At 39.8% G+C, this 26,593-nt stretch overlaps 1 protein-coding gene across 3 annotated transcripts in view; it reads right to left on the reverse strand.

Annotated features, from left to right (window-relative positions):
* Positions 1-26,593, reverse strand: part of ATRN (attractin) — a 161,252-nt gene that overhangs the window by 7,024 nt on the left and 127,635 nt on the right. The window contains exons 25-28 of one of the 3 annotated variants that reach the window (XM_038571736.1): positions 25,839-25,900; positions 8,609-8,687; positions 4,259-4,366; positions 195-313 (exon numbers count right to left, since the gene is read on the reverse strand). In XM_038571736.1, coding sequence (XP_038427664.1) covers positions 195-313; positions 4,259-4,366; positions 8,609-8,687; positions 25,839-25,900 — 368 coding nt within the window. Of the gene's footprint in view, positions 1-194; positions 314-4,258; positions 4,367-8,608; positions 8,688-21,559; positions 22,003-25,838; positions 25,901-26,593 lie in introns of those variants that run through there. The other 2 variants (XM_038571734.1, XM_038571735.1) reach the window with 2 other exon arrangements.

Genomic DNA, 26,593 nt, shown 5'->3' on the forward strand with positions numbered 1-26,593 from the left:
TGCAGGGAGGGGAGCTCTGGGCTCCTCCCTGGGAAGGAATCATGGCCTCAGGATAGACAGTTCAGGGAACACAAGGGACAATGGGATCGTCTCTCTGAATCCTTACAATGACACAAGGCAGGCACATGCCTATGGTTCACTATCACTTCTAGACCCAAGTTCGCAAGTCTAGTTTGTCACTGGCCCTCATCTACTCACCTGACTGTCCAGGAGGAGGGATTCCACCGAGCCCTCGAGGAAGCCTCACAAACACAGAGAGGACAGCAGCTTTGTTGCCAAAACACGGTTCCAGGGCAATGGGTTTGGGAACAGTCTGGTGGAATAAAACAAAGAGTTACCTAAGGTGGAGCTTCTCCAGTGTTAATGATGCAGCCTTCACATGTGATTTTTAAAGATGCCCTCTATGAGTTTCTATTGCTGTGTAGCACAGTAACAAATAAACAAATTACTAACTTAGTTGCAAAACAGCACCTATTTATTATCTATCTCAGTTCGGAAGGTCAGAAATCCAGGCGAGCTCTGAGGGTTCCTGCTTACAGATACAGGTTTGTTCATTTCTTCCATCCATTCTTAATTTCACAGGTGGACTTGGTCAAGTCAGCCTCGGGGCCAGCTCTTATCTGGAGGCTCTAGGGAAGAATCTGTTCAAAACTTATTCAAGAGGCCTCAGGGAGGGCAGCAGAATCCAGTTCCTTGGTGTGGGTCTAAGGTCCCCATTTCCTTCCTAGTGGTCTGCAGGGAGCGCCACTCTCTCCCAGAGGCTTCCTCCTATGGCCCCTCCAGCTTCCAATCCGTGCAAGTGTACCAAGTCTTCTCATGCTTCCTCTTCTGCCACCAGCCAGGGAAAATCCCTCGGTATCTTAAGGTTTCTGCTGTCTAGGGATCTGTATTACTTCTGTCCAATCCCTTTATATAAAGAAGCAACTAGAGTAGTGTTTGACTGAAAAACCATGAGCTGGGAATCTTGGCCGTCTTTAGAATTCTGCCTGCCATACCCCCAAATATGTCATTCATTTCTTCAATCTGCTTGAAGAAAATGACTTCTGGAACCTCTGTGGCTACAACAGAGGGAAGGACGGGGCAGGTGAGAGGACTGTGACCTAGATCATTGTGGTGACAGCAACGGAGGTTGAAGACAGAGCCAAAGCCATGCTGATGTTAAGAGAATGAGAACAAGTACGGACTAAGTTTAGCTCCAGGACTTTTGCCTGAGTGGCTAGGATGAGATACCTAGTTGGGGGAGATATGCCAAGGAGAGGTATAGGGGATAATATCCAGAGCTCAGCTTTGGATGCTGAGACATCCATGTGGGGGCACAAGTAAATAAGCAATTGGATATAGGAGTGAAAGGCTCACAGGAGATGTCTGAGCGGAGAGATCATGGTGTTAAAATAAACCCATGATGGAAAAGATCACTTCTGTGGTCTGAATGTGTCCTTCTAAAATTTGTATGTTACATCTGAATGCCCAATAGGATGATATCTGGACGTGAGCCCTTTGAGAGGTGATCAGTGCCCTCATAAAAGGGACCCTACAGAGCTCCCTGCCCTCCGGCATATAAAGGCAGAGCAAGAAAGCCCGTCTACGAACCAGGAAGGCGGCTCTGATCAGACAATGAATCTGCCAGCACCTCAATCCTGGACTTCCTAGCCTTGAGGATTGTGAGAAATTTCTGTTGTTTCTACGATACCCAGTCTCTGGCACTTTGTCATAGCAGCTCAAACAGACTAAGACAGTCACTGGAGTAGTGGGCATAAAAGATGTGAGAGGAGGCCCAAAGACTGAGCCTTCTCTAGAGGTGTGGGGAGATGGAGAAGGTTGAGCAGCCAGAGAGTGAGAGTGTGTGGTGTCCTGGAAGGACAGTCAAGAAAGTGTTTGAAAGAGTAACCAACTGGGTCATACTGGGCTATCAACACAGGACGTATGGTGCTGCTTAGTACTTCAGATTTGTCTATTTTTTTTAATCCTACAAATTGTTATTTTATCATGTTTGCTAGATTCCTTATGTGCTTACCATTTCATTGTCTTGCTATTCCTTCTTATACCTCACTCCATTCTCCTGGCTAGTTTTTCTTTCTTTAACACATCCTATAGACATTTCTCTTATAAGCTTTCAAAATCTTCCTTCTGTCCTTGTTTTTAGGAGACAGTTACTGGGCCTGATGTTCAAGGTTGGCAGTTCTCTTGATGTCATCTGGAGACATTCTTCCAAACTCTTTTGGCTTCTGGTGTTACTAATGAGAAGTCAGCTGTTGCTTTGTCATTTCCTTTAGGTGATTTCTTTTTTTCCCCAGTTATTTTTTTAAATGTAGTCAACACACATAACATTTACCACCCTAACCCTTTTAAGGTGTACACTTCAGAGGTATTAAATAGATTCATACTGTTATGCAACCATCACCACCATCCATCTCCAGAATTGTTTTCATCTTGCAGAACTGAAACCCCACACCCATAGTGACTCCCTATTTCCCTCTCCCCCAACCCCTGATAACCACCATTATACTTTGTCATTATGGATTTGATTACTCTAGGTAACTCAGAAAAGTGGAATCATATAGTATATATTTTTTTGTGGCTAGCTTATTTCAATTAGCATAATGTTCTCAAGGTTCATCCATGTTGTAGCAGGTGTCAGAATTTCCTTCCTTTTTACACTGAATAATATTCCTTTGTATGTGTAGACCACATTTGGCATACCCATTCATCTACTGATGGACATTAGGGATGTTCCCATCTTTTAGCCATTGTGAATAATGCTGTGAACATGGATGCACAAATACATCTTTGAGACCTGGCTTTCAATTCTTGCAGGTATATATCCAGAAGGGGAATTGCAAGATATGGTAATTCTGTTTTTATTTTTTTGAGGAAGAACAATACTGTTCTCCACAGCAGCTCCAACATTTCACATTCCCACTGACATTGCTCAAGGGTTCCAATTTCTTCACATCGTGGCAATCATACAATGTATATATAAAATACATGTTAGGTCTTCTCATTTTATTCTCCATATTCTTATCTGTCATATTTTTCATCTTCTTGTCTCTCTGTTCTGCATTCTGTGTAATTTCTTCAGATTCATCTTCCAGTTCAAAAGTTCTCTTCACTAGTGTCTGATGTGCTATTTATTTAGCATGTAAACTGAGTTATTTTAGAAATTTTAACCACTATATATTCCATTTTTTTGGTAAGGTTACTTATTTAAGTAATCTTTATACCCAACGTGGGGTTTGAATCATGACACAGATCAAGAGTCACGTGCTCTACCGACTGAGCCAGCCAGATGCCCCTAAATGTTCCATTTCATTCTTTTTTTTGATCTAGTCATTGATTCATGGTATCCTCATCTTTATGATTCCATCTTTCCCACCTTCAAACATTTCATAAAGAGCTAGCTATATTATACTCTTTAGATGACACTCTAACATGCGAAGTCCTGTCTACACCCTCTGTCTACAGTGTCTGCTAACTCATATTCCTAGTGGCTTGTCTCTCTTGTCCTTGGTGATCTCTGACTGCTTGATCTTGATCGGTGGGGATCCTACATGGCTGAACTGGGGAAGCTTTCCCACAGAGAGGATCTGCACCTATGTCAGCTGGGAGTCATGGTGTGTTACCAATCTGGAACAACTTCAGATCACACATCATTCTGGTTTGGTTCATGATTTGTTCTTTTTTGGGGGGAAGGATAGGAGAGTATTCCCTGGGAATTTCACCTACTTCCTATGAACTCAGTAATGCATTAGTAAGTATTTTAAAATTCAGGATCTAAAGCTGTTTCCCCAGAGTATATGGTACATTTCATCATTTTGCCAAAATAGAAACTTTTATAACTTTCCTCATCTTTTTTTTTTTTTTTTGGAGGAGTCAGAAATATTTACATTCCATAGAATGTATAGTGAATTATAATATTTGCCCATTGAAGAAAATTCCCTAAACTACTTAGAAGCAATGATTCAATTTAGCTCTTTTCCAATACAAGTTTTAAAGTATTATGTCACAGAATACTTACAAGAATTTGAGACAAACCATTTACATATTAAAATTCCTTGAACATGGGAATGCTTAACAACATGAATGAAACACTGAAAAATGAAAGCAAAAGAACACCTGACAATGTCAGTGTGTTGCCTTATTGTTAAAGAGAGAAAGGAAAACATAATTACGAGGCAACGGAACAAGTTTCTTGTTCTTTGTGGTTTCTCAGAAGCCTGAGTTCTGACAAGTTTTCGGGGCTTTTGAATCACATTCTCACCTTTATACTCCCTCCAATAAGATCAGGAGGCTCTTCATCTGTTTCCAAGGCAACGTTTACAGAGGCAAAGGGGCGACTGGCCATCTGCTGCATCTCTCGAAGAAGTTGCTATGGGGTAATATGGCAAATGTTAGAGCACCGAGTGCTGAGGGGATTTTATTAAGGAATACTACATATTAAAAGTACCTCAACCTCCCTGGTTCAAACAAAGAAGTCCAAAATGATATTTTTGAGATAGCTGGAGAAAACTGGACACAGACCAGGTATCAGATAACATTAGGACCTACTAAATTTTGTTGAATGTGATAACAGCACTATCATCATATGAGAAAGTCCTTACCTGACCTGTTAGAGATACACGCTAAAATACTGATGGACAGGATGTTATGATGCCTGCTTATTAAATATATAAAATAAATGATGTAGCCCTATCTCCTCATATTTTCATGTCTAGATTAAAGCCTTTCCTACTTCTTTCTTTCTACTGAAACCTGAACCAAATGTTGACACCGCAGATAGCAACAGAAAGAGCTCTTTGTTCACAGAGGTGATATAAGCTGAAAACAAACAAGTGTGAAGTTTGGCAGAGTTAGAGGGACAAGCAGGGGCCTTGGATTTAGGGGAGGCTTGGATGTGAATCCTTGATCCAATTTCCAGCTGCATCACCTTAAGAAAGGTGTTTAAAGTCTCTGGGTTTCAGTTTCCTCTTCTCTGTATTAGGAATTTTAAACCTGTGTTACTAGGATTAAAGGAGACACTAACCAGCTGAGTGCCCAGCACATGGTGGATCAATCTATATCATTCATGTATCATTAAGGATATTGGAGATCCAGGCATATCATTGAAGCCTGGAGGTCATGCCATGGAAGACAACCAGGCCTTCCTGCAAACCACCAATGTGGAACTATGGTAGGAGACAGAATCTTAGTCTGGGTAGACAATGGCTCTGGTATAGAAGGATATTTTTATGTTAAACATTTTCTTAAAATACTAATAACAACATTCTAGATCTCATCAAACTGTTGGTCCATTTACTCAACAAATATGTGGAGCAACCCTACTTTGGGTTCTGTGCTACCCCAAGAGCTAGAGTCCCAGTAGGACAGAACACTTCTGCTCTTCCAGTTTGGAAGTTCCTTTACGAAGAGTGCATGAGATAATGTGTGGACAAACAAGTAAAATGGGGCCTGGCATAGAGCAAGCACTTAAGCAGTGTTAGTTGTTATTATTTTTGTTGTTACAAATCTCATTAAGTCATTTCTTCTACAATTCTGAGAGGGATAAACATGACTAACAGTGTAGAAATGTAGAAATATATTCTGAATAGTCGGGTTCACAGAAATTTCAAATCACAAGGGTAAAAGCTTAATTTGTTGATCAACTGTCATAAGCTACTTTTTTTGGTGGTGGTGGGGAGAGAATTTTAAAAGAAGTATAACCTGGAATTTTTAAAGAAATTTAAATGATTTAAAAAATAAAATGCTGGGCAGCCTGGGTGGCTCAGCGGTTTAGTGCTGCCTTCGGCCCAGGACATGATCCTGGAGACCTAGGATCGAGTCCCATATCAGGCTCCCTGCATGGAGCCTGCTTCTCCCTCTGCCTGTGTCTCTGCCTCTCACTCTCTCTCTCTCCCATGAATAAATAAATAAAATCTTTAAAAAAATATGCTGAAGAAATTGTTATTCTTAATGAGCCTAAATAAAGCCTATCATAACCCTGGGAGGTAGGGATCTTCTAATTCTTCCTTCTTATTTAATTAAGCATGCTCTCTGGTATGGCAAAAGAAAGAAAATTTCCTTCACCATACATTCACCATTCCTATTATAGAATGAGTAAATATCTTTTAAAAATTTCATTTAAATTCATAAGCATACATTTTAAAAACCTTTTTTCTACAAGGTATTCATCCTCTTCATATTTTCTTTCAAGTATGTTGCAAACATTTTCTAGTTGGCTGTTTGTCTTCCTTGATTTATTTTTGATCTACTTAAGTATTACTTTTTATGCATGCAAATTGCTGCTATACTATGCTTTAATCATCTTATCTGAAAGTAATAATTTTGCCTCCTTTTCAATAGTAATAAAACTTATTTCTTTTTCTTTGAGTGCACAGCCGAGAATATCCAGAGCAGAAATAAGTGACGATGGGGACTCCAGGACTGTATTTACATAGCCTGTAAAGACCAAAGTCCCAAGTTTAAAGCCCAGTTTGGTCTCTTAGTAACTGTGTGATGATGGGTAAGTTATTCTGCTTCTTTGAGCCTCAGTTTCCTCCTATTTCATAAGCTTGTTATGAAGAGTAAATTAGTTAATCTATATAAAACCTTTAAGAATAGTGCCTGGAATTTAGAAATGCTCAAATGTCAGCTCTTATTATGACAAACCTGTCATAATACTGATTTTCTCAGTACAACTTCTAGTGTTTTCATATCATGAGTGATGTTGGTTATTTGGATATTCCTTATAGTGTTAATAAGGAGGTATTATTTTTGAGTTTACAAAGAGTTTTGTTTTATTTGTTTGTTTGTTTATTTATTTATTTAAGATTTTATTTATTTATTCATGAGAGACACAGAGAGAACCAGAGACACAGACACAGGGAGTCTGATGTGGGACTCGATCCCAGGACCTTGGGATCACGCCCTGAGCCAAAGGCAGACCCTCAACCACTGAGCCACCCAGGCATCCCAAGAGTTTTGCTTTTAAACCAGGAACTGATGTTGAATTTCAACAAATGACTAAGTGATTACTTGGCCATTACTAAAAATTTAGGTTCTATTTTTACCCACTGATATAACCTATTCTGTAGGTTTTCCTGTAGTAAATGATCCCATTATTACACTGGTAAATTAGAACTGTTCCACATAAAGTCACTGTGTGACTGGTCTTTGTTTTTTGGTGCTTTTTCTCAGGTTTGGGATTCAAAGTTTCTATGGATACCATGAATTAGGACTCTTTTAAGCTTTCCATCTTTTCCCTTACTTGAGAACAGTTTATGTATTTTAGAAATAAACAATTCTCCTAAGCACTCAAGGAAAAATAGACTTACTATTTCCATAAGCTCATCTCAAATGTAAACTCCCTGGGTAATGCCCTTTGTGGAGAGAGTATATTCTGAGAAGTTTTCAATTCCTTCCCTGGCCATGTTTATTGAGTCTTCCCACTTCTTTCTTACTCTATTTGGATCACTTCTACTTTTTTTTAGAATACTGTACAATTCATTGGGATTTTAAAATGTCTTAGTAATGGAGCTATTAGAAAATTCCTTCTGGGGACACCTGGGTGGCTCAGTGTTTGGGCACCTGCCTGCCTTTGGCTCAGGTCATGATCCTGGAGTCCCAGGATCAAGTCCCACATTGAGCTCCCTGCATGGAGCCTGCTTCTCCCTCTGCCTATGTCTCTGCCTCTCTCTCAGTTTGTGTCTCTGATGAATAAATAAATAAATCTTTAAAAAAAATCCCTCTGAATATGTTACCCACTGAATTTAAAAACGATAATAAAAAGGATGCAACATTACCTTTATGCTAACATTACTTTTATATGGGTCAGAAAAGGGGTCATGACCTCCAGGAGGAGGCCCTCATTACAGACACTAATATTCAGGGAATAGGGCTGTGTGCTTCTAAGTTTTGATTTGCGATATTCTTGTTCTCTTCTAAATCTTGTCCATAGATAAATTTTTATATAGAAAAGGACAAGAATAGATACAGAAGACGGAGGAGCATATATCAGCCTAGAGCTCAGTGCCCTTCCATTATCAACAATGCAACAGACAGGACTCTAGAAGGCAGAGTAATAACTAGTGAAAGTTGTGAAAAACAAGATTTTATGTTGTCACTTTTAAGCAAGTTTATTTATTTGGTCAATCATAAAAATATTTGCTTGACTTATTGATACCACTTTAGGAACGGAGCTCTGGAAATAAATCAAGACTCATTAAAAAATAAAACTCAAGCAAAAACTTGACTAGACACTGATTTATCTTTGCGTGATGAGATATTTCAGAGATGGTTTAGCTGGCTGATTTTACTCTCGTTCTCATGAAAAACTCTGCTCCTGAGCCCTCAGATCTGCCTGAGCTAAGGACAGAGCACTGGTAGAATGGGCGGAACTGGCAGCTATAAGTCAATACTAAAGTTCCCTTTTAGAAAGTTAAAAGTATGTGGTGCAGAATTATACTTTATATCACACTAGTCGAAATCTACTGACCATACTCTGCAGAAATGGCAGCATTAGTCTCCCTGTGGTATGTCTATAAATTATCACTAATTAGCTAAAACGGACTTGCTTTAGAGAAAGAGAAAGGAAGAACTGACAGGCATTCAGGAACCTTTATCCATTGAGGCTTACCTCTCTACGCCTGGAGGCCCAACAACTTTGTTTGATCTTCCAAACCACAGCAGCCACCAGGAGCAAAGAGAGGAAACAACTGTGAGAAAGGAGAGTACTGAGTTATTATCCCAGCCCCCAGAATCAGCACTGTCACCTCCACCTCAGGCCAGGCAGGGAGAATCCCCCAAATACCATTCCAAGTACCTTTCTCATCACTTATCATAACCATGTACCTGGTTCACAGGAAGCAAGTGTAAAAAGACTGATAAGCTGAGCTTCCTGACCTGACCTCTAGACTGTAGTGTCCCCAAAGGCACTGGGAGAGAGCTCTGACCTCCCACTGGGCCTTTTATCGAGATGGCCCATCATGGCTTATCCCAAATAAGAAAAATAATTCTAGGATAATAATAATGAATGACAAGCAAGCTATCTAATTGAATTAGCAAACCTTTACTGATAAAAGTCTAAGAAAATGAGAAAAGTTATTAAAGAACAACCAGCTTTTCATACAGAAGAGGTACACACAAGAATAAACATATATATATATATATATATATATATAAAATACACATTCAATTGTATTTTTAGAAAGGAAATTCATCTAATTTTTATAAAATAAAATGATCAACCTCAAACCGACAACTTTCTTAACTCCTACTGGTAGGCAGAGAGTAACTCCTACTGGTCTTGTAACTGTAAACGCTTTCAACATGCCTTCATCTGTAAACCAGGTGTGAAGGGTTTGAAAAGCTACCCTGACAATGGAGAGAAAGACTGACTTCTGTTATTTGCAGATACAAGGCATCTGCAGCATGGGGTTGGTTTCCAGAATGGCAGCCTCAGTGAACCCAAGAGCCAACCGACCAGAGGCAGGCCCTCAGGCTGGCTGGAGAGGGCACTCTGAGGTGTGGGGATGACTAACTTCTGCCTTCCCAGTGGGCTCCCACAGCCCACTGCTGCCCCAACAAGAACAGGGGGAAAGATCCCTCCAGTGGATTCCCGGATTCAAGAGAAGGGGCTTTCCACAGTCATCATCATTCAGGGGAGAGGCTTCAATTCCTGCCTGACTGGGCCTCTTGGCTGTCCTGACTCTCCTGGTCCTTCCTCCTCTCTGACAGTCTCTATTTTCCTTTATTTTTTTTTTTTAAGATTTCATTTATTTGTTTATTTTTAAAAGATTTTATTTATTTATTCATGAGAAACACACAGAGGGGCAGAGATGTAGGCAGAGGGAGAAGCAGACTCCCTGCAGGGAGCCCGATGTGGGACTTGATCCCAGGACCCCAAGATCATGCCCTGAGCTGAAGGCAGACGCTCAACCACTGAGCCACCCAGGTGCCCCAAGATTTCAATTATTTATTCATGAGAGACACACAGAGAGAGGCAGAGACATAGGCAGGCAGAGGGAGAAGCAGGCTTCTCCAAAAGGCAGACAGACGCTCAACCACTGAGCCACCGAGGTGCCTATTTTCCTTTCAATCAGACAGACCAAAGGCAGACAGACGCTCAACCACTGAGCCACCGAGGTGCCTATTTTCCTTTCAATCAATATTTTATTGACATAGGTCCTGTTGTTCTAGGCCCATAAAATACACTGATGAACTGAACAAAAGACTGCAGTTTTCATGGAGTGGACATTCCATCAGCTGGAGATAAAAAGTAAACAAAACAAACAAGCAAATTATAGGGCATGTGAGAAGGTAGTAAATGCTACAGAAATAGAAAGATGGTAAGGGAAAGTGGGTTCAGGGGTGCCACTGGCACTCTAAAGCAGAATGGTCAGAGTGGGTGAGCCTTACTTCTTGAGAAGGTGATATCTGAGCAAGATTTGAAGGAGGCATGAGAGGTGGATCAGGGGATGTCTACAGAAACACACCTGGGCAATGGGCTTGGCTGTGCAAAGCCAGAGGCAAGGACATACCTAGGACTGCCTGAGGAACCTCAGGAGGCCACCATGGCTGGAGTGGGGGCAGTTGGGTCACAGATAAAGGCAGAGAGATAAAGAGAAGCAGACCATGGAAGGCCTGCAGGCACTGTAAGGGTATTGGGTTTTACTGAATGAGATGAGGAACTAACTTAGGTATTTGAGCAGATAAATATCATTTAACTTAGGCTAAGAACTTTCGGTCTGCAGCAGCAGAAATAGGGAGACCAGTAGGTCTAAGAGAGATGATGGTGGCTCAAGCCAGGGTGGTTGTAGCATGGGTGTGGAAAGCACTTTGGAATCTGGACATAATTTGAAGGTTGAGACCATAGAATTTGCTGATGTGCTGGATGTAGAGTATGGAATGGAGAAGTCAGGGATTTTGATCTGAGGAACTTGCCATCAACCTAGAGAGGGAAGGTTCTGGGTGGAGCAGGTACAAGACAGCAGACAGACAGTAAGAGACATGTTGACTTCTGAGATATCCACCTAACCACCGAAAGGAGATGTAGGCAGCTATGGGTCAGGAGGCTAGGAGGTGGCATTTGGGAATCATAAGCATACACAGTAAACCCTTGAATAATGAGAGGATTAGGGGTGCTGACCCCTCTGCACAGTTGAAAACCCATATATAACTTTTGACTGCCCCAAAACTTTACTACTAATAATCTACTGTTGATAGGAAGCCTTACTGATAATATAGTTGATTAACTCATATTTTGTATGTTATATGTATTATATGCTGTATTCTTACAATAAGGAAAGACAGAGAAAATAAAATGTTATTAAGAAAATCATAAGGTGGCACCTGGGTGGCACAGTTAGTTAAACGTGACTCTTGGTTTTGGCTCAGGTCATGACTGCAGGGTCATGAGATCAAGCCTCATGTCGGTTGCTCAACATGGAGTCCACTTGAGATTCTCTCTCCCTCTCCCTACCCTTCCTGCTTGTGCTCTCTCTCAAATAAATACATAAATCTTAAAAAAAAGGGGGGGGAATCATAAGGAAATTACATTTACTATACTGTACTTATTGAAAAAAATCCACATATAAGTGGACCTGCAGAGTTCAAACCTATACTGTTCAAGGGTAAACTCTTTAATGCATTTGAAGTAATAAATCTGGATGAGGTGACCCAGGGGGTGAAAACAAATACAGAAGAATGTCCTGGGTTGGGGGATCCACCCTTGAGAAGTTGGGGAGAAGAGGAAGAAACAGTAAAGGAGTCTGAGAAGAATAATTTGTCTTTCTTGGTTTCCATGCATAATCCTGCTTTTTGTTATTTTTATTCTAATAGAAACACAAGGAGGCAGCAAATCCACATGGAAGGGCAAGGAGGGACTAAGAGCTTCCAAGTGGGTCTGGATGCTACTGATGCAGTTGAGTACAGGACTATCCTCAGGAGCAGGTGCCCTGGTGTTGCTCAGAGGCCTCTCCCGGGACTACCCTCAATCCAGAGATGTAAGAGAGTGCAGCTCAGAAGGTCTGTGTCCCCTTCCCCCCAGGCCCAGGTGGGGCTTCTGTCTTCATCACAGACTTGTTAAAAACACCACCAAGCCCATTCCTTCCACAGATCCCAGCTTTTCTAAGAAGTGAAACAAGGAGCACACTGACACACAGTGGTCATCCCTCAAAGCTGATATGATTTCTCCCAGGGTAATACAACAACAAAGGACATTCTAATTATTTCTAATAAGGGGCACTCACTGATTCACCTCCCTTTTCTTCCTACCACTGATTTTAGGACAGGTCATGCTATAACCCAGTATTCACCTTCCTACAGTCCCTCTTGTCAACTGTTTTCTGGATTTTTCTATGTGAAGGTAATTTAAAGAAATATTAAACCATGAAAATTTTCAAACATACACACAAGTAGAGAGAATGATCTAGTGAATTCCTATGTGTCCATTAATTAGCCTTTAATTATTGTTTTGTCAATGTCATTCAAAGATCATCAAAGAAGTGTACTTCTCTCTTTCAAAACTAGGACACTAGCCCCAGGCTAAGGGTCTCTCCTGTCCTGTCAGCTCTGTACCTTAGGAGAAAACAAGAATCCTCTCACCTCTTTTGTCCTAAATCTGTTCCTGCTTTCAAAGGCTTGTACTTTCCTGAGGCTATTCTCCAAAAAATCCATGCCTTGATTCTAAGTTTTTCTTTTTACTTTTTGTATATGCCTTTTGAAAACTCAAAATTTGTGTGAGAGCTCAGTGTTGGGGGCATCTGTTTTTCACCAGCTTAACTGTAATTGTGCAGTTAGAATGATATTTTTGAGAGCGTCCTGAACTTTCCCCCAGAGGGTAAGACTATTAACTAATGGTTATCGTTTTCTGCTCTTACAAGCCTGGCTTTTCTAAAACTATGTATGCATTTTCTTGGCCTGGCCTTGACCTCCAAGTCAGCTTGAACACAGAGATACCACTGCTTCTCCCAAGTTCCTGTGATGTGCACTTCCACACTCTGGTCAGAATTAGATCCAGAGTGGCAGGAACTCATAATCACTTCTATCTTCAGGAATATGAAGGACTTGACAAAGTGTCTGCTGTCAATCTGGCAAGGTCTAGCAGTAGTTCAAGTAATTAAGTTTTACAAGAATATCCTATTGAGTCTGTAACAGAAATTCTCATTACATGGCCTCCTTGTGGCCAGGTGATGTGACATCACTTACTTCTCCTTTTTATCCTCACTTAGACATTGCCCTCTGAGAGCCACAAAGACTGCCACAGTGTCAGTCCTCTACGGCTACCAGCTGTCCTAAACACTCTAGAGCCTCACTCCCAGATACAAAGCCCTTTCATGTACACGACCTCATCTGACTCTCACAGTGAGTGAGCAAGTGGGTCTTATTATTTCTCTCTTCATATACAAGGCCCCTACTGGAGTCTAGAATAGCATCTCATTAAGATATAAAATGACTTAATGGACTTGTCGGGATCTAGAGTTTACTTTAGATGCCTGTGCCTGAGTCTGGAAGTACTCTCACCTCACGCTGATTTTCTCACTTGAATCACTGAGTGCCCTGCCCCACACCACCCCACTCTAATTCTCTTTTCTGTGTTATCTGAGCTGTTCTTCAGAGTGCTTAAGATTGTCTGGATCCCTTCTTCTCTCCTTCTTTTCACTTGGATCCTTTGGAACCTGGTTAACCTGCTTGGGGAAAACATTTTCTCCCTTATGCTCATAAAAGGGACTCTGTTGTCAGATCATCATTCTTAGTTCTTAAACAAAATCCAGAAAGAAAAAAAAAAGCAGCTGTGGATTCTTTTCAAAGGTTCCACTCTCAAAAAGAAGAAATGACAAAAACACCATCTGTCCTTGTTTACTACATAAGATTCCAAGGTCCCTAAAGATCTTCCCAATCAATTCTGATTGTGTCATTCTGTCTTCTACCTGTCAGCATTAGGGACTACTCCTTACTGGGCTAGTGCTTGGCAGCAGGGTCATCTCATTCTGTACACATGTTCCAAGAATATTCAGAACACCTGCTGACTGGAGATACTGAATTACTGTATTAGCATGCAGCCTCTATGTCCCCTTGAAAGTGGGCCATCAACCAGCACCATTAGCTTTCTTCCTTCAGAGAGGCTGGTGCCTCTGGCTCCTCAAGACTCAGTGCTTCTCCCGAAGGCCTGGTTTAGTTTCCACATATATTTGCACATGACTGTGTGCCAGGTGCTGAAGGTCTGTGTGTGCATAGGGATGACCAAAAGAGACAGTGCCCCTGCTCTCTTGAAGCTTAGAGTCTAACTGTGGGCACAGATAGGAAGTGAGTAAACAGCTGTGAGAAGTACCATGATGAAAATATGGTTCTATGTGAGAGAACAAGGGAAGACAATTTAGTTTGGGGGTTCCGGGATGAAATCTTGGAGGAAGTGACACTCTGCCAAGACCTGAAGGATGAGTGTGGTATAATAAAAGAAATATATATATTTGGTCTTTGTCCCGAGTTCCTGGTACAGAGCTCCCAAAATTCTTAAAATTTCTTGAGTGATAGGAGTTCCCCTTCCCCATCTTTTACACAAACGTTCTTTATTTATTTATAATAGCCCCAAACTGAAAACAGCCCAAATGTCCAACTCCATCAAGAAGTGAAGAAATTGCGTTGATCTTTTCATAGAATATCCTTAGTGATAAAGGAATGAGCTATTTTTAAATTTAAAAAGTTAAAAAAATTATATTTTTAATAGTTTTTTGTACAAAGTAATTTATACAAAGGAAGATATAATTTTTAAAATGAATGGTCTCTGAGTCTGAATGAGCTGTGTTTTTTTTTTTTAATAACAAGTGTATTGAGATATAATTGAGGAGTGTCCTTTGTATGCTAATGATGACTCATGGGAGGGAGGGACCCAGATAGCTTTGGGATGGTGGTTGGTCACTGGAAAAACCAATCACATGATTAGAAAGTTAAACTGTTCAGTACCCTGTCCCATCCCCCCAGCCTGAGGGAAGGGAGAGGGCTAGAGATTGAGTTCCTTAGTCACACCTATGTAATGAAACCTTGAAGGAAACAAGGAATAAGAGGTTTGAGGGAACATCTGGGTTGGTGAACATGTCCATGTGCTGGGAAGGTGGCACACCCAGAGAGGGAGTGCGGAAGCTCTGTGCTCTCCACCTACTCCTACACCTTATGCATGCTTTCCATGTGGCTGTTCCTCAATTATACTCTTTGTAATAAAACTAATTTTAAGTACTGTGCTTTTCTGAGTTCTGTGAATCATTTTAGTAAACTGTCAAATCTGAAGAGGGTCATGGGAACCCCCAAATCTGTGGATGGCCAGCCAGAAGCATGGGTGGCTTGGGGACCCACTGGTGGTTGACATCTGAAGTGGAGGCAGTCATGTCAGACTGAGCCCTTAACCTATGGGGTCTGTGCCATTTCCAGGTAGTGTCAGAACTCAACTGAACTGTAGGACAACCAGTTGGGTGTCAGAGAACTGGGTGTTGTTTGAAAAAGCCAAACAACGAGTAAATGTATACAGATGAAGGGTAGGGAGAAGAAAGAAGGAAAGCATTTTCCAGAAAAAAAAGGATAAGCACGTGCAAATGGTAAAGAGCCTGGTGCTTTAAAAAAAAACAGAAGTGGGAATACAGGGGAGAGTAGCATAAGATGAGTATGGAGGGGTGAGCAAAGGTCAGTTCACCTTGGTTTTTATTTGAGATACGATGAAAAGCCTCTGAGTATGAGACAAGGGAATATGTTTAGATGCATTCATTTTCAAGGTCTCTTCTGGACTTTCTAGTAGAGGGGCTCTGACTGCTGGGATGTGGTGGGAGAGTGTCTACTGCATGGGAGAGAAGTGACTTGGAAGTGGCAGGGTGATGCTGTGAAGACTGGTGAGGAAGGGCTGAAGAAGAGTTTGCTTCTGGGCATGTTAAGCTGCAGATGGGATGGCAGAGTTCAACCAGGAATACAGAATGAGAAGATGGCCAGAGTTAAGCTCTGGAAGAACATCAACAGGAAGAGGTTGGTCAGAAAAGTTCAACAGAAGAGTGGCCTCAGGGCAGTCTGGGGTCAGAGAAGGCCAGAAGAGTGTCAGTGATGGGTGGTCAGTTGCTTGTTACTGCTGAGAATGAAAAAGATGCAAACTGAAAAATATCTTTTGGATTTGGCAATAGAGATGTTCTTGCTGCCTTCCATACATACACAAATTTAGGTGGGGTGTGGGGATGGAAGTCAGATTAGAGAGGGCTGGAAAGCAAAAAGGTCTCCAACAGAAGGATTTTTAGGGTAGTGAAAATACTCTGCATGATATTATGATGCTGGATCTATGTCATGACGTATTTGTCTAAACCCATAGAATGTCCAACACCAAGAGTGAACTCTAAGGTCAACTCTGGGCTTTGGATGATTATGATGTGTCAATGTAGGTTCACCCTTAGTAGGAAATGTCCAATTCTGGGGGGTAATGCTGATAACAGGAGAGGCTGTACATGTTTGGAGGCAGGGGGGTCTATGGGAAATCTCTATACCTTCTTCTCTAGTTTTGTTGTAAAACCTAAAATTGCTTTAAACAAAGCTTTTTAAAAATTTGAACAAAAAAACAAAGTAAAATAAAACCAAATGTGCTCTAAGCCCCTTATGGACATAAGGAGGGAGGGGAACTGCCAGAGTGATCAAGGGGAGCCACATTCAGAGTGGCCGCACCAGCTGGCTTCTTCCCCCTTCTCTGTCAGTGCTGAGCAATGGGAGACAGGCCTTAAGGCAGTAAGTTCTGGGCCTGGGGCCAGGGAGGCCAGACAGGATGGCTGCTCTCTCATTCAGAAGACAAACTAACAGTACAGCCCACCCAACAGCATGTTCTGCCCCTACTCCACACACACTGGAGGCTGTGACACACAGAAACAGCATTCACACACAGGCAAACAGCAATCTTCAACACAAAACAAGGGCAGATATCTCAAGGAAACCAACAGTGTGAAGAGAGATATCAAACAAAACAAAACCCAAACATCTGGGCAGCCTGGGTGGCTCAGCAGTTTAGCGCCGCCTTCAGCTCCTGGAGACCCAGGATCGAGTCCCACGTCAGGCTCCCTGCATGGAGCCTGCTTCACCCTCTGCCTGTGTCTCTGCCTCTCTCTCACTCTGTGTCTATTATGAATAAATAAATAAAATCTTAAAAAAAAACAACCCAAACATCTGAGGAGAGGTATTAATAAGAGCACAAAATAAGACTTCAAAATAAAATATTAATCTCACAAAGGAATATGAGAGGAAACTGCATTCATAAAACAGACTCAAGTTATAAGGAAAAACATATTAGAAGTAAAATGCAAATGTTAAAATAAAAAATAGTCTTTATCAGATGGGCTCAACAAAACAAACAGATCCAATTTTGGATTAAATTAATGAGCTAGAAAATACTGCTACAGAGCTCACCTAGAACACAGAACAAAAGGAAAATGAAAGAATATGTGGGTTCAGTAAAGAAATATAAAGGACAGATCTGGAATCCCTCTCATTAATTGAATAGAGAATTCTAGAATTCAAAAAAAAAAAAAAAAAAGAACTGAAGGAGGGGAAACAAGCAAAGAGACAGAAGACAGTGTTGCAAAGCTCAAGACTCTATAGAACCATCCCCTCCTCCTCATCCCCAGTATCAAATTCTTTCTCAGGTCCTTTCTCAATGAACTCCTAAGTCTTGCACAACAGCAATATCCAACAAAGGGGAAGACATGGGACACATAAGATAGTGCAAGGAAAAAAAAAGGTAAAACTTACAAAAATTGTTCCTATATAATGTAAAATAATTACAATCTAGAATTTAAATCCCAGATAACCACTACCTCAGAGGCCACTTAGATGGCTGTGGGGGAATGACTGTGGGGTTCTCTTAGACCTTAAAGCAGCCAGCTCTTGTAGGAACTGGAATCATGAAGCTGCCAGCTGAAGCTATGGTCCTATCCTCTTGGGAATTACATGAAATTCTTTCCCATCTGACCTCCTATTGTTTTAGCTTGCATGTGGATGGATGTAATAAGGCCCCAGGCTCTGAATTCACACAACTTTCAGCTAATTCTGGGTTTCTCAATGCCAAATGAATGTAAGAATCACTGGAGAGTCTTTAAAATATCACAAGGATCAGATCGGGTTCCATAGGAAACCAATGTAATCAGCATCTCTGGGGCATAGGGTCCAGGCTGCTGCTGCTGCTGCTGCTGCTTTTTAAGCTTCCCAGGGAGTTCTAGGGACAGACAGCACTGCAAGACATGAAGTAATTGTTTCAGGCTCTGAAACCCAATTTTAAACTTGTAGGAGAGGGTTCTAACTGGCCCTGTTAATCTTTGTATGTCAAAGTTTGTATGTAGGTTCATCTATGTATGAGCTGATGAAACTCTAGACTGCTGCACAATTGCATTAAAGGGTGATTAAGTGCTATAATAGGAATAGGAGTAGGGCAGAGTTTCAAAAGGGATGGACTTTGGAGTGAATGTGTCAGAAGACTTCAGGGAGTAGGCAACTGCGCTGGGTTCTGAAGGAGTAAGACTATGACAGGTCAGTGGGACTGGGTAAGTATCTTTGAGGTAAACACAGAGGAGAACCAAGTTGAGTCCACCACCCCTCCTCCAGGCCCTGCAGCTCACATGGTCAACAAGGAAGGAAATGATGGCTATCTTGGAGGGGCCCATAATCTGGTGGGAGTCACTACAGGACAAAGTCTCATGAAATACTGAACCTGCAAGAATATAGAGTGATGTTTTGGCCCCACTCTGGGAGAAAATGCAAATGTTAAAATAAAAAATAGTCTTTATCAGATGGGCTCAACAAAACAAACAGATCCAATTTTATATTAAATTAATGAGCTAGAAAAACTGCTACAGAGCTCACCTAGAACACAGAACAAAAGGAAAATGAAAGAATATGGCAGGTGGCTCATGTCAGTGACTCTTGGTTGCCCAGCACTAAGTAGAATGAAAAACTGCTGGAGGAGTGGGAAGGGATCTTGGGATTTTAATTTTATGTGGTAACATCAGAGAGGGCAGTTTTCTTTTGGAATCTATACTTCTGTGGAATGAAGAGATTTTTTTTTTTTGTGAATGGGAAGTCGTTTCATCAAAATTCCAGCACTCCATGTTACTGGCATTACCTCATTTGACACAGAGGTTCTGTGCTACCCACTCAGCTCCAATGAGCTATGCTGAGCATTCTCTAAATAAGGGAATGACATAGTGAATTCCTGGCCTAATGGATGGTGTGGCCTTTGAGTTGAAGCCATTAGTATCTCGTCCTAATTCACTGACAAGTTTCTGAAGGATATAGTAAAGTAATACTCAAACAGATTCCAGATGGACATAGGAACACCTAAACATGAAAAGACAAACAGGTAAAATACCCATGAAGAAAACAGGGAAGGACTAAGAGACCTGCTTGGAAAATACCATAAATGGGGTCTGAAGACAAACAAGTGAACACACACACACCTGTTAATAGTTGCAAAATAAAACAAAGTCCTAAATTTCAGCAAGAAAAAGGCAAATATCCCAATAGAAATATGAACAAATGATAAGGACCGGTATTTCAAAACAAGAATTGGAAGACATCAGTAAATGTCAGTCATAATTAAAGAAATCCAGATTTAAAATATCAGTGATACCTTCGAGACTAATGAAATAAAAAATAATGACAATTTCTAGTGTTGCTGAGAACTAATAAGATAAATAGGTGGAAATAGCAAGAGAAATTGTATTCCAGCTTTTAGGAGTGTAAATTCATGAAACTATTCTTAAGGGCCATGGCAGTGTTTCTGCATTTTGATATAGCAATTATAGGACAAAAAAAAACTATCCCAGAGAGATCATCATAGAAAAAAGTAAAAGCATATAATGTAACAAAAATTGAGGACAATCTAAGAGTCAGTCAAAAGAAAATATGGTATTTGTACTACGAAAAAAGCTGTTTAAAAGTTAAGTGAATCCCCACATGGGAAAAGTTACCCATAGAACATTGAGTGAAAAAACAATAGAACAACATGTAAGGAGGGAACCCATTTTATAAACCAAAGAATCAGAAAAACCACAACTTGTGTGCAGTGTATATGCAAAGAGAAAAAATTGTGGAAACACATACATCAAAATATTAACAGTTGGGATCCCTGGGTGGCGCAGCAGTTTGGCGCCTGCCTTTGGCCCAGGGCACGATCCTGGAGACCCAGGATCGAATCCCATGTCGGGCTCCCGGTGCCTGGAGCCTGCTTCTCCCTCTGCCTATGTCTCTGCCTCTCTCTCTCTCTCTCTCTGTGACTATCATAAATAAATAAAAATTAAAAAAAAAAAAGAAAAGCAAAATCTTAAAAAAAAATATTAACAGTGATAATTTCTAAAGAGGAGGATTAGGGGAAGTTTGAATTTTAGTTTTTACATGAAATTTTACAATGAACATAAACTACTTTTGGTATTTATAATAAGAGAATTATCTTCAGGGATCCCTGGGTGGCGCAGCGGTTTAGCGCCTGCCTTTGGCCCAGGGCACGATCCTGGAGACCTGGGATCGAATCCCACATCGGGCTCCCGGTGCATGGAGCCTGCTTCTCCCTCTGCCTATGTCTCTGCCTCTCTCTCTCTCTCTCTCTCTCTGTGTGACTATCATAAATAAATAAAAATTAAAAACAAACAAACAAAAAAAGAGAATTATCTTTATGCTGATTTTCTACTTTAAAAGTCTGAATGAAATCTTAACTATTTTGTTTTCAAATCCTTGGGATTAGTTTAGCATTATTTTATCATATCTTTTTATGTTGTCCCTAAAAAATTTTCCCTTTACTTTATATAGGTCATTGTTCAACAGAAATTTAATGTGAGCCACATAAGTATTTTTAAAAGTTCTATGAGCCACAGCGAAAAAAAAAAAAAAAAAAGGACAGGTGAAATTAGTTTTAATAAAATAAGTTTTATTTAACCCAAGATCGCCAAAACATCATTCGAACACATGACCAATATAAAAATTGAGATATCTTATGTTCTAATATTCGATTAAGTCTTCAAAATCCAGTGTATATTTTATAATAAGCACATCTCAATTTGGACACTAAATTTTTATCAGAAAATATTTGATCTACTATATTTAAATTTCATAACATTTACATTTGAAAAAGTAGATTCACATATCCAGATTGTTCTAAACACACAAGTTCTCTGGTAACTGAATCAAGTAGCAAATTTATTTACTTATTTTTAAAAATTATATTTAAATCAGTTAAAATTAGGTAAAATGAAAAATTCAGTTTCTCAGTCACATTAGCTATATTCAAGAGCTCATGAGCTACATGTGACTGGTGGCTATTAAGTCTATATTACTCTTTCAAGCTTCTTGTTTATAACTGTCTACTTTTTATTTATATTTAGTTTTTCATCATATCAAATCTGAGGCTTCACAGATTTTAACAAATCTTCACATCACTAACAAATCTGAGGCTTCACATCACCAACAAATCTGAGGCTTTTAAACTTTGTTTCCTTGGTTATGTACATATTCCACTGGTTAATCTGATTTTGTGCCAGTGCCTCACTGATCACTGGAGTTTGAAAAAGCAGACTGTCAGTAGACTGTCTCCCTGCCCTCTCCATTTTTTTCTTGGTAATTCTTTCTTTTTTTTTTTTTTTTTTGTATTTTTTTTGTATTTTTTTTTTTTTTGTAATTCTTTCTTGATTCTGTTATGCTGTAATTTTGAACAATTTCATTTACTGAAGTAACACAAACACGTAAATTTCATTTTTTGTTAGTGCAATATAGAAATGTAATTGACTTATCCCCCTAGAAACACTGAATGCTTTTGTCAGATTCTTTTCTCTCCCTCCAAGACTGGAGGGACGCAACAGTTACTTCTTGGTGGAGATGTCATCATCATCCAAAAACTAAAGGCTACAGTTTATAGCAGACAGAAGTGGGCCCATCAGGACGTGGCTGAATCTTAACGCGAGGCCATCTGCTCCCCAGCATCACTCAGGAAGGGATTGCTTTCATGGTCGAAAGGGGAGGGCACCTAATGGCTCACTATGGGAAATACAATTAATTATATGGTTTTCATGCCAGCATCTGCCTTTACCAATAAGAGCTGCAAAAGATGTATGCTTCTGTACAACACAGAACTAATTTTTTAATATTGCCTTTGTGTCTAGCAATTTTGAATTCACCTATCAATTCTAATATTTTTTCTGCAGATTTTTTTTGACTTCCTATAAATACAATCACACTGTTGCATGATGATTTTTTTTCTTTTCCAATTCTTATGTATTTTATTTTTGTCTTACTGTATTGACTAGAATCTTTGCCATAATGTTGAATGAAATAACAGATGGAATTTTTTTTTTTTTTTTTTTTTAAGTAGGCTCTATGCCCCAATGTGGGGCTTCAACTTATGACCTTGTGATCAAGAGTCTCATGCTCCACTGACTGAGTCAGCCAAGTGGCTCTGATAGAATCTCTGCCTTGTTCCCAAACTCAAAGGGAAAGTTTATAACATCTTACTATTAAGAATGTGGTTTGTTGGGGCACCTGGGTGGCTCAGTGGTTGTGTGTCTGCCTTTGGCTCAGGTTATGATCCTGGGGTCCTACATCAGGCTTCCTGCAGGGAGCCCGCATCTCCCTCTGCCTATGTCTCTGGCTCTCTCTGTGTCTCTCATGAATAAACAAAATCTTTAAAAAAAAAAAAAGAACTTGGTTTTATTTTTTGCTTTATATATTGGTCCTTTATCAAATGCTTATCCTCATTGATTAAGATGACCATATTATTCTCCTCCCTTATTAAGCAATTAATGTAAATAACATGGATTGATTTTCTAATGCTAAATCAAATTTGCAATTTCTGGAATGAACCCAACTAGGTCACAGTATAGTTGCCTTTTTGTATTACAGGTGGATTTTTGCTTCTTCATTCATTCATAAGACTGGCTTGTAAATTCCATTCTCATAATATTCTTGTCAGGTTATGCTAAGTTCATAAAACGAATTGGGATGTATTCCTTTTTTTTTCTGTTCTCTAGAAGATTTGGTTACTAATGACATTTCTTTCTTAAAAGGCTGTAGGTTACCAATAAAGCCACCTGGGCCTAGAGTTATCTTTGTGGGAAAATGTTAAATTATATATTGTTTTTAAACAGATATAGGGCTATTCAGTATTCAAGTTCCTATTCTGTATCAGTTTCAGTAAGTAGTATATATTCTTTGTTTTTCTAATTGTCTACTCCATCTGTTCCGTTTTCAAATTTATTTGCACAAAGTTGCTCATAAAATATTCTTATGGAGGAAAAAATTGTCTTTTTTTTTAAATTGTCTGTGTGATTTGGAGTAATGCCTCCTGTTATGTTTCTGACTTTATCTCTTCTCTCTTTTTTCTTGGTCAATCTTGCCAAGGGTTTATCAATATTATTCTTATTATTTCAAAGATCCAACTTTGTGGTTCTTTTAATCCTCTCTACTGTACTTCTTCCCCTACATCATTAATTTTACTCTATTTATATTGCTTTCTTCTACTTTCTTTAGATTTAATTAGTTCTTTTTCTGACTTATTGAGAAAGGTATCCCCCCCGCCCCCCCCGCCCCAAGAAAAAGCAGTGATCCTCAACCCTAGCTGCATGTTGCAATCACCTGGGGAGCTTTCAAATGCTTGAGTCCCATCCCCAGAGATTCTGATGTGACTAGTCTGGGCATCAGAAGCTCCTCAAGTGATTCTACTGTGCAGCTACAGTTGAGAACCACAGATTTAAAGCCATACCCTCTAAGTACAACTTTAACTATATCCCACAAGTTTTTAATTTTTTTTGATTAAACTGTTTTAAAATTTCTGCAGTGATTTGACATAAATTTTTTAAATGGGCAAATACAATATATAATTTTAGAAGTCAGGTAAATAGTTACTTTGGGGGAAGAAGGCAGTTGTGATTGATGAAACGGGAGCTTCTAAAGTACGTGTTCAATTTGTGATAATTCACTGAGCTAGATACTTATAAGTGTTTCTGTGATTTTATAATATACTTTAATACATTTTTAAAAGAGAGAAATAGATCTCATGCAAAGATTGGGAGTTATAATGGCAATAGTCTTCTCAATATTAATACTGGAAGCTAGAAGAAACAGCATAATGCCTTCTCAATTCTAGTGGAAAATTATTTCCAACCTAGAATTCTGTATGCAAACTTTTGATCAAATGGGAGGGTAAAAATTAAAAACTTTTCAGAGTAGGTTACAGAAAAGTTACCTTCCCTGTACCTTTTCTCAAAAATCTCCTGGAGAATGTGCCCCACTAAATAGAGGAAACAAGGGACGCCTGGGTGGCTCAGTGGTTGAGTGCCTGCCTTCTGCCCAGGGCATGATCCTGGAGTCCCGGGATCGAGTCCCAAATTGGGCTCCCTGCATGGAGCCTGCTTCTCTCTCTGCCTATGTCTCTCTCTCTCTCTCATGAATAAATAAATAACATTAAAAAAAAGAGGAAATAAATAGAGAGATGAAGACACAAGATCCAGGAAACAGATTTCAATATAAAAGGAAGGCGAGGGGATCCCTGGGTGGCGCAGCGGTTTGGCGCCTGCCTTTGGCCCAGGGTGCGATCCTGGAGACCCGGGATCGAATCCCACGTCGGGCTCCCGGTGCATGGAGCCTGCTTCTCCCTCTGCCTATGTCTCTGCCTCTCTCTCTCTCTCTCTCTCTCTGTGACTATCATAAATAAATAAAAAATTAAAAAAAAAAAAAAAAAAGGAAGGCGAAAGAAATTCCCAAGATGACAATCATACAGCAGGCCTCAAGAACTAGTAGTACACCTGGGAGCAAAAAGTTGGAGGGTTTTAGGGCAGACATCTCCAAGAGAAACTAAAACCAGGTCAGTACTTACTTGTGTTTGACCCAGACAGATTTTCCCATTCTGTCAGAGTACAGGGATAAATCAGGGGTAACCTCTTAGAAAACCAAACAATTAAAAAAATAAAAATTAGGGTAAGAAAACCAAACAACTAAAAAAGTCAAAATTAGGGTAAGAAAAGAATGATGCCCCACCCATCCAAAAAATGGGTAAGAACAATCATAGTTCAACTCAGCTGTGAATAGGGGTTTTACAGTTATAACAACATAACAGAGAGCAGTGATTCAGGCAAGCACTGTGATCTAACTTTATGAGGGGATAGGAAGGGGATTTTGTTTGTACTCATAGTGTGTGAGGAGTTGCTGGGTGAGGTTACATGGGATAATAAATCCTCATCTACAGTGGGACATCAAAAGATAAACTGAACTGAAAAATCAAGAAATAGTGTAAGCATAGAGAAGTTAAAAATAGCTAAAATAATTTAAAATTAGGGAAGGTGAAGAATGGCAAGGTGTGGGGCAGGATGCTCCTACTTTCTCTTATGAGCACTGAAGCATGTATTTTTTTCAATTATGCGTAGACAGTATTTTCATAAAAATAAAATTAAACTTAAAAACCCATAAAAATAAAAGAATCCCAAGGCCTAACAAGTCACTTTTAGCTTTAAAACTCTGGATAATCACCAGAATAATCCTTGAACAAGAGGAAGTGTATCTGTAGCACATATCAGTGATCATTATTAATTGTTGTTTCAACCCTGAAATCTCCCCAAATGAAGAACCAGATTTATCTGTATTTTAGTACAGAGTACAGGAAAAGCTGTCCCCTAAAGCCAGAATGTACAAAGTAAATGTTTTCATTTATCAGGTTAGGCTGAATTTACACTATTGCACGTAACTTTTCAGAAAGGTCTATAAAGTTAGTTTGATCTGTTGTGCCAACACAGGATTACTCAATTATCTTCTGTACGTTGATAATTAAGGGGATTAAGTACCTGAATCAAAAGAGAAGATATAGTTTGTAGAAGTGAAATTACCTGAAGAAAGTCACGAAGAACTGTACCAGGTCCATAAAATTGCTGTGCTGGGAGAAGGCGATCTGTGAGGGAGAAACAGGTAGTGTGAGGAGGTAGGCTACACAGGAGCACTGGCAAACTTGGCCTTCTCAGTTTAAGAGACACACTGGAAATGTTCAAGAAGAGATTAATGAAATTGTTTTTCTTGAGGGCAAGTGGCTCATCTCTTTCTTTTCTGGCTTAACTGCCAGCCCAAAAGCAATATTCTGAGGCTTCAAGGCAAACTCCCAGGGCACCCACCTCTCTGCTCTTGATACCAGATCTAAGTTCTTTTAGTGTGACCTAGAAGAATTCTCAGATCCCAACATGAAAACCCCAATGCCAGGCAAGCCAGTCTGCTTGCTACCTCCTTGTGCCTTTCTCTGGACAAAATGCTCTCCTTGTTTGCTTCAAGTTCAAGTTCTTGGATCCACCCCAAGGTAAGGAGCCTCATCTGTGCCCTTCATCTCTTTGATACTTACGTGCTCAGTGAAAACTCACTTCAGGACAGTGTCCTTTTTAAAATTATTATTATTAAAAAAAGGTATCTCATTTGACTACATTGAGTATCATTTGACAGTCAATATAACACCAGTTGGGACCTAAATAATTTTATTATACAGTTAATAGTTTTATACCAAGAATATAAAAAAATCCCTAATGTAGATCATCTAAGACACCACTGACAGAAATAGACATTTTGTATACTATCAAGGAAAAACATTACCAATTATATG

This window comes from Canis lupus, chromosome 24 (assembly GCF_011100685.1).
Source record: "Canis lupus familiaris isolate Mischka breed German Shepherd chromosome 24, alternate assembly UU_Cfam_GSD_1.0, whole genome shotgun sequence".
In the NCBI taxonomy this organism is placed as follows: domain Eukaryota; kingdom Metazoa; phylum Chordata; class Mammalia; order Carnivora; family Canidae; genus Canis; species Canis lupus.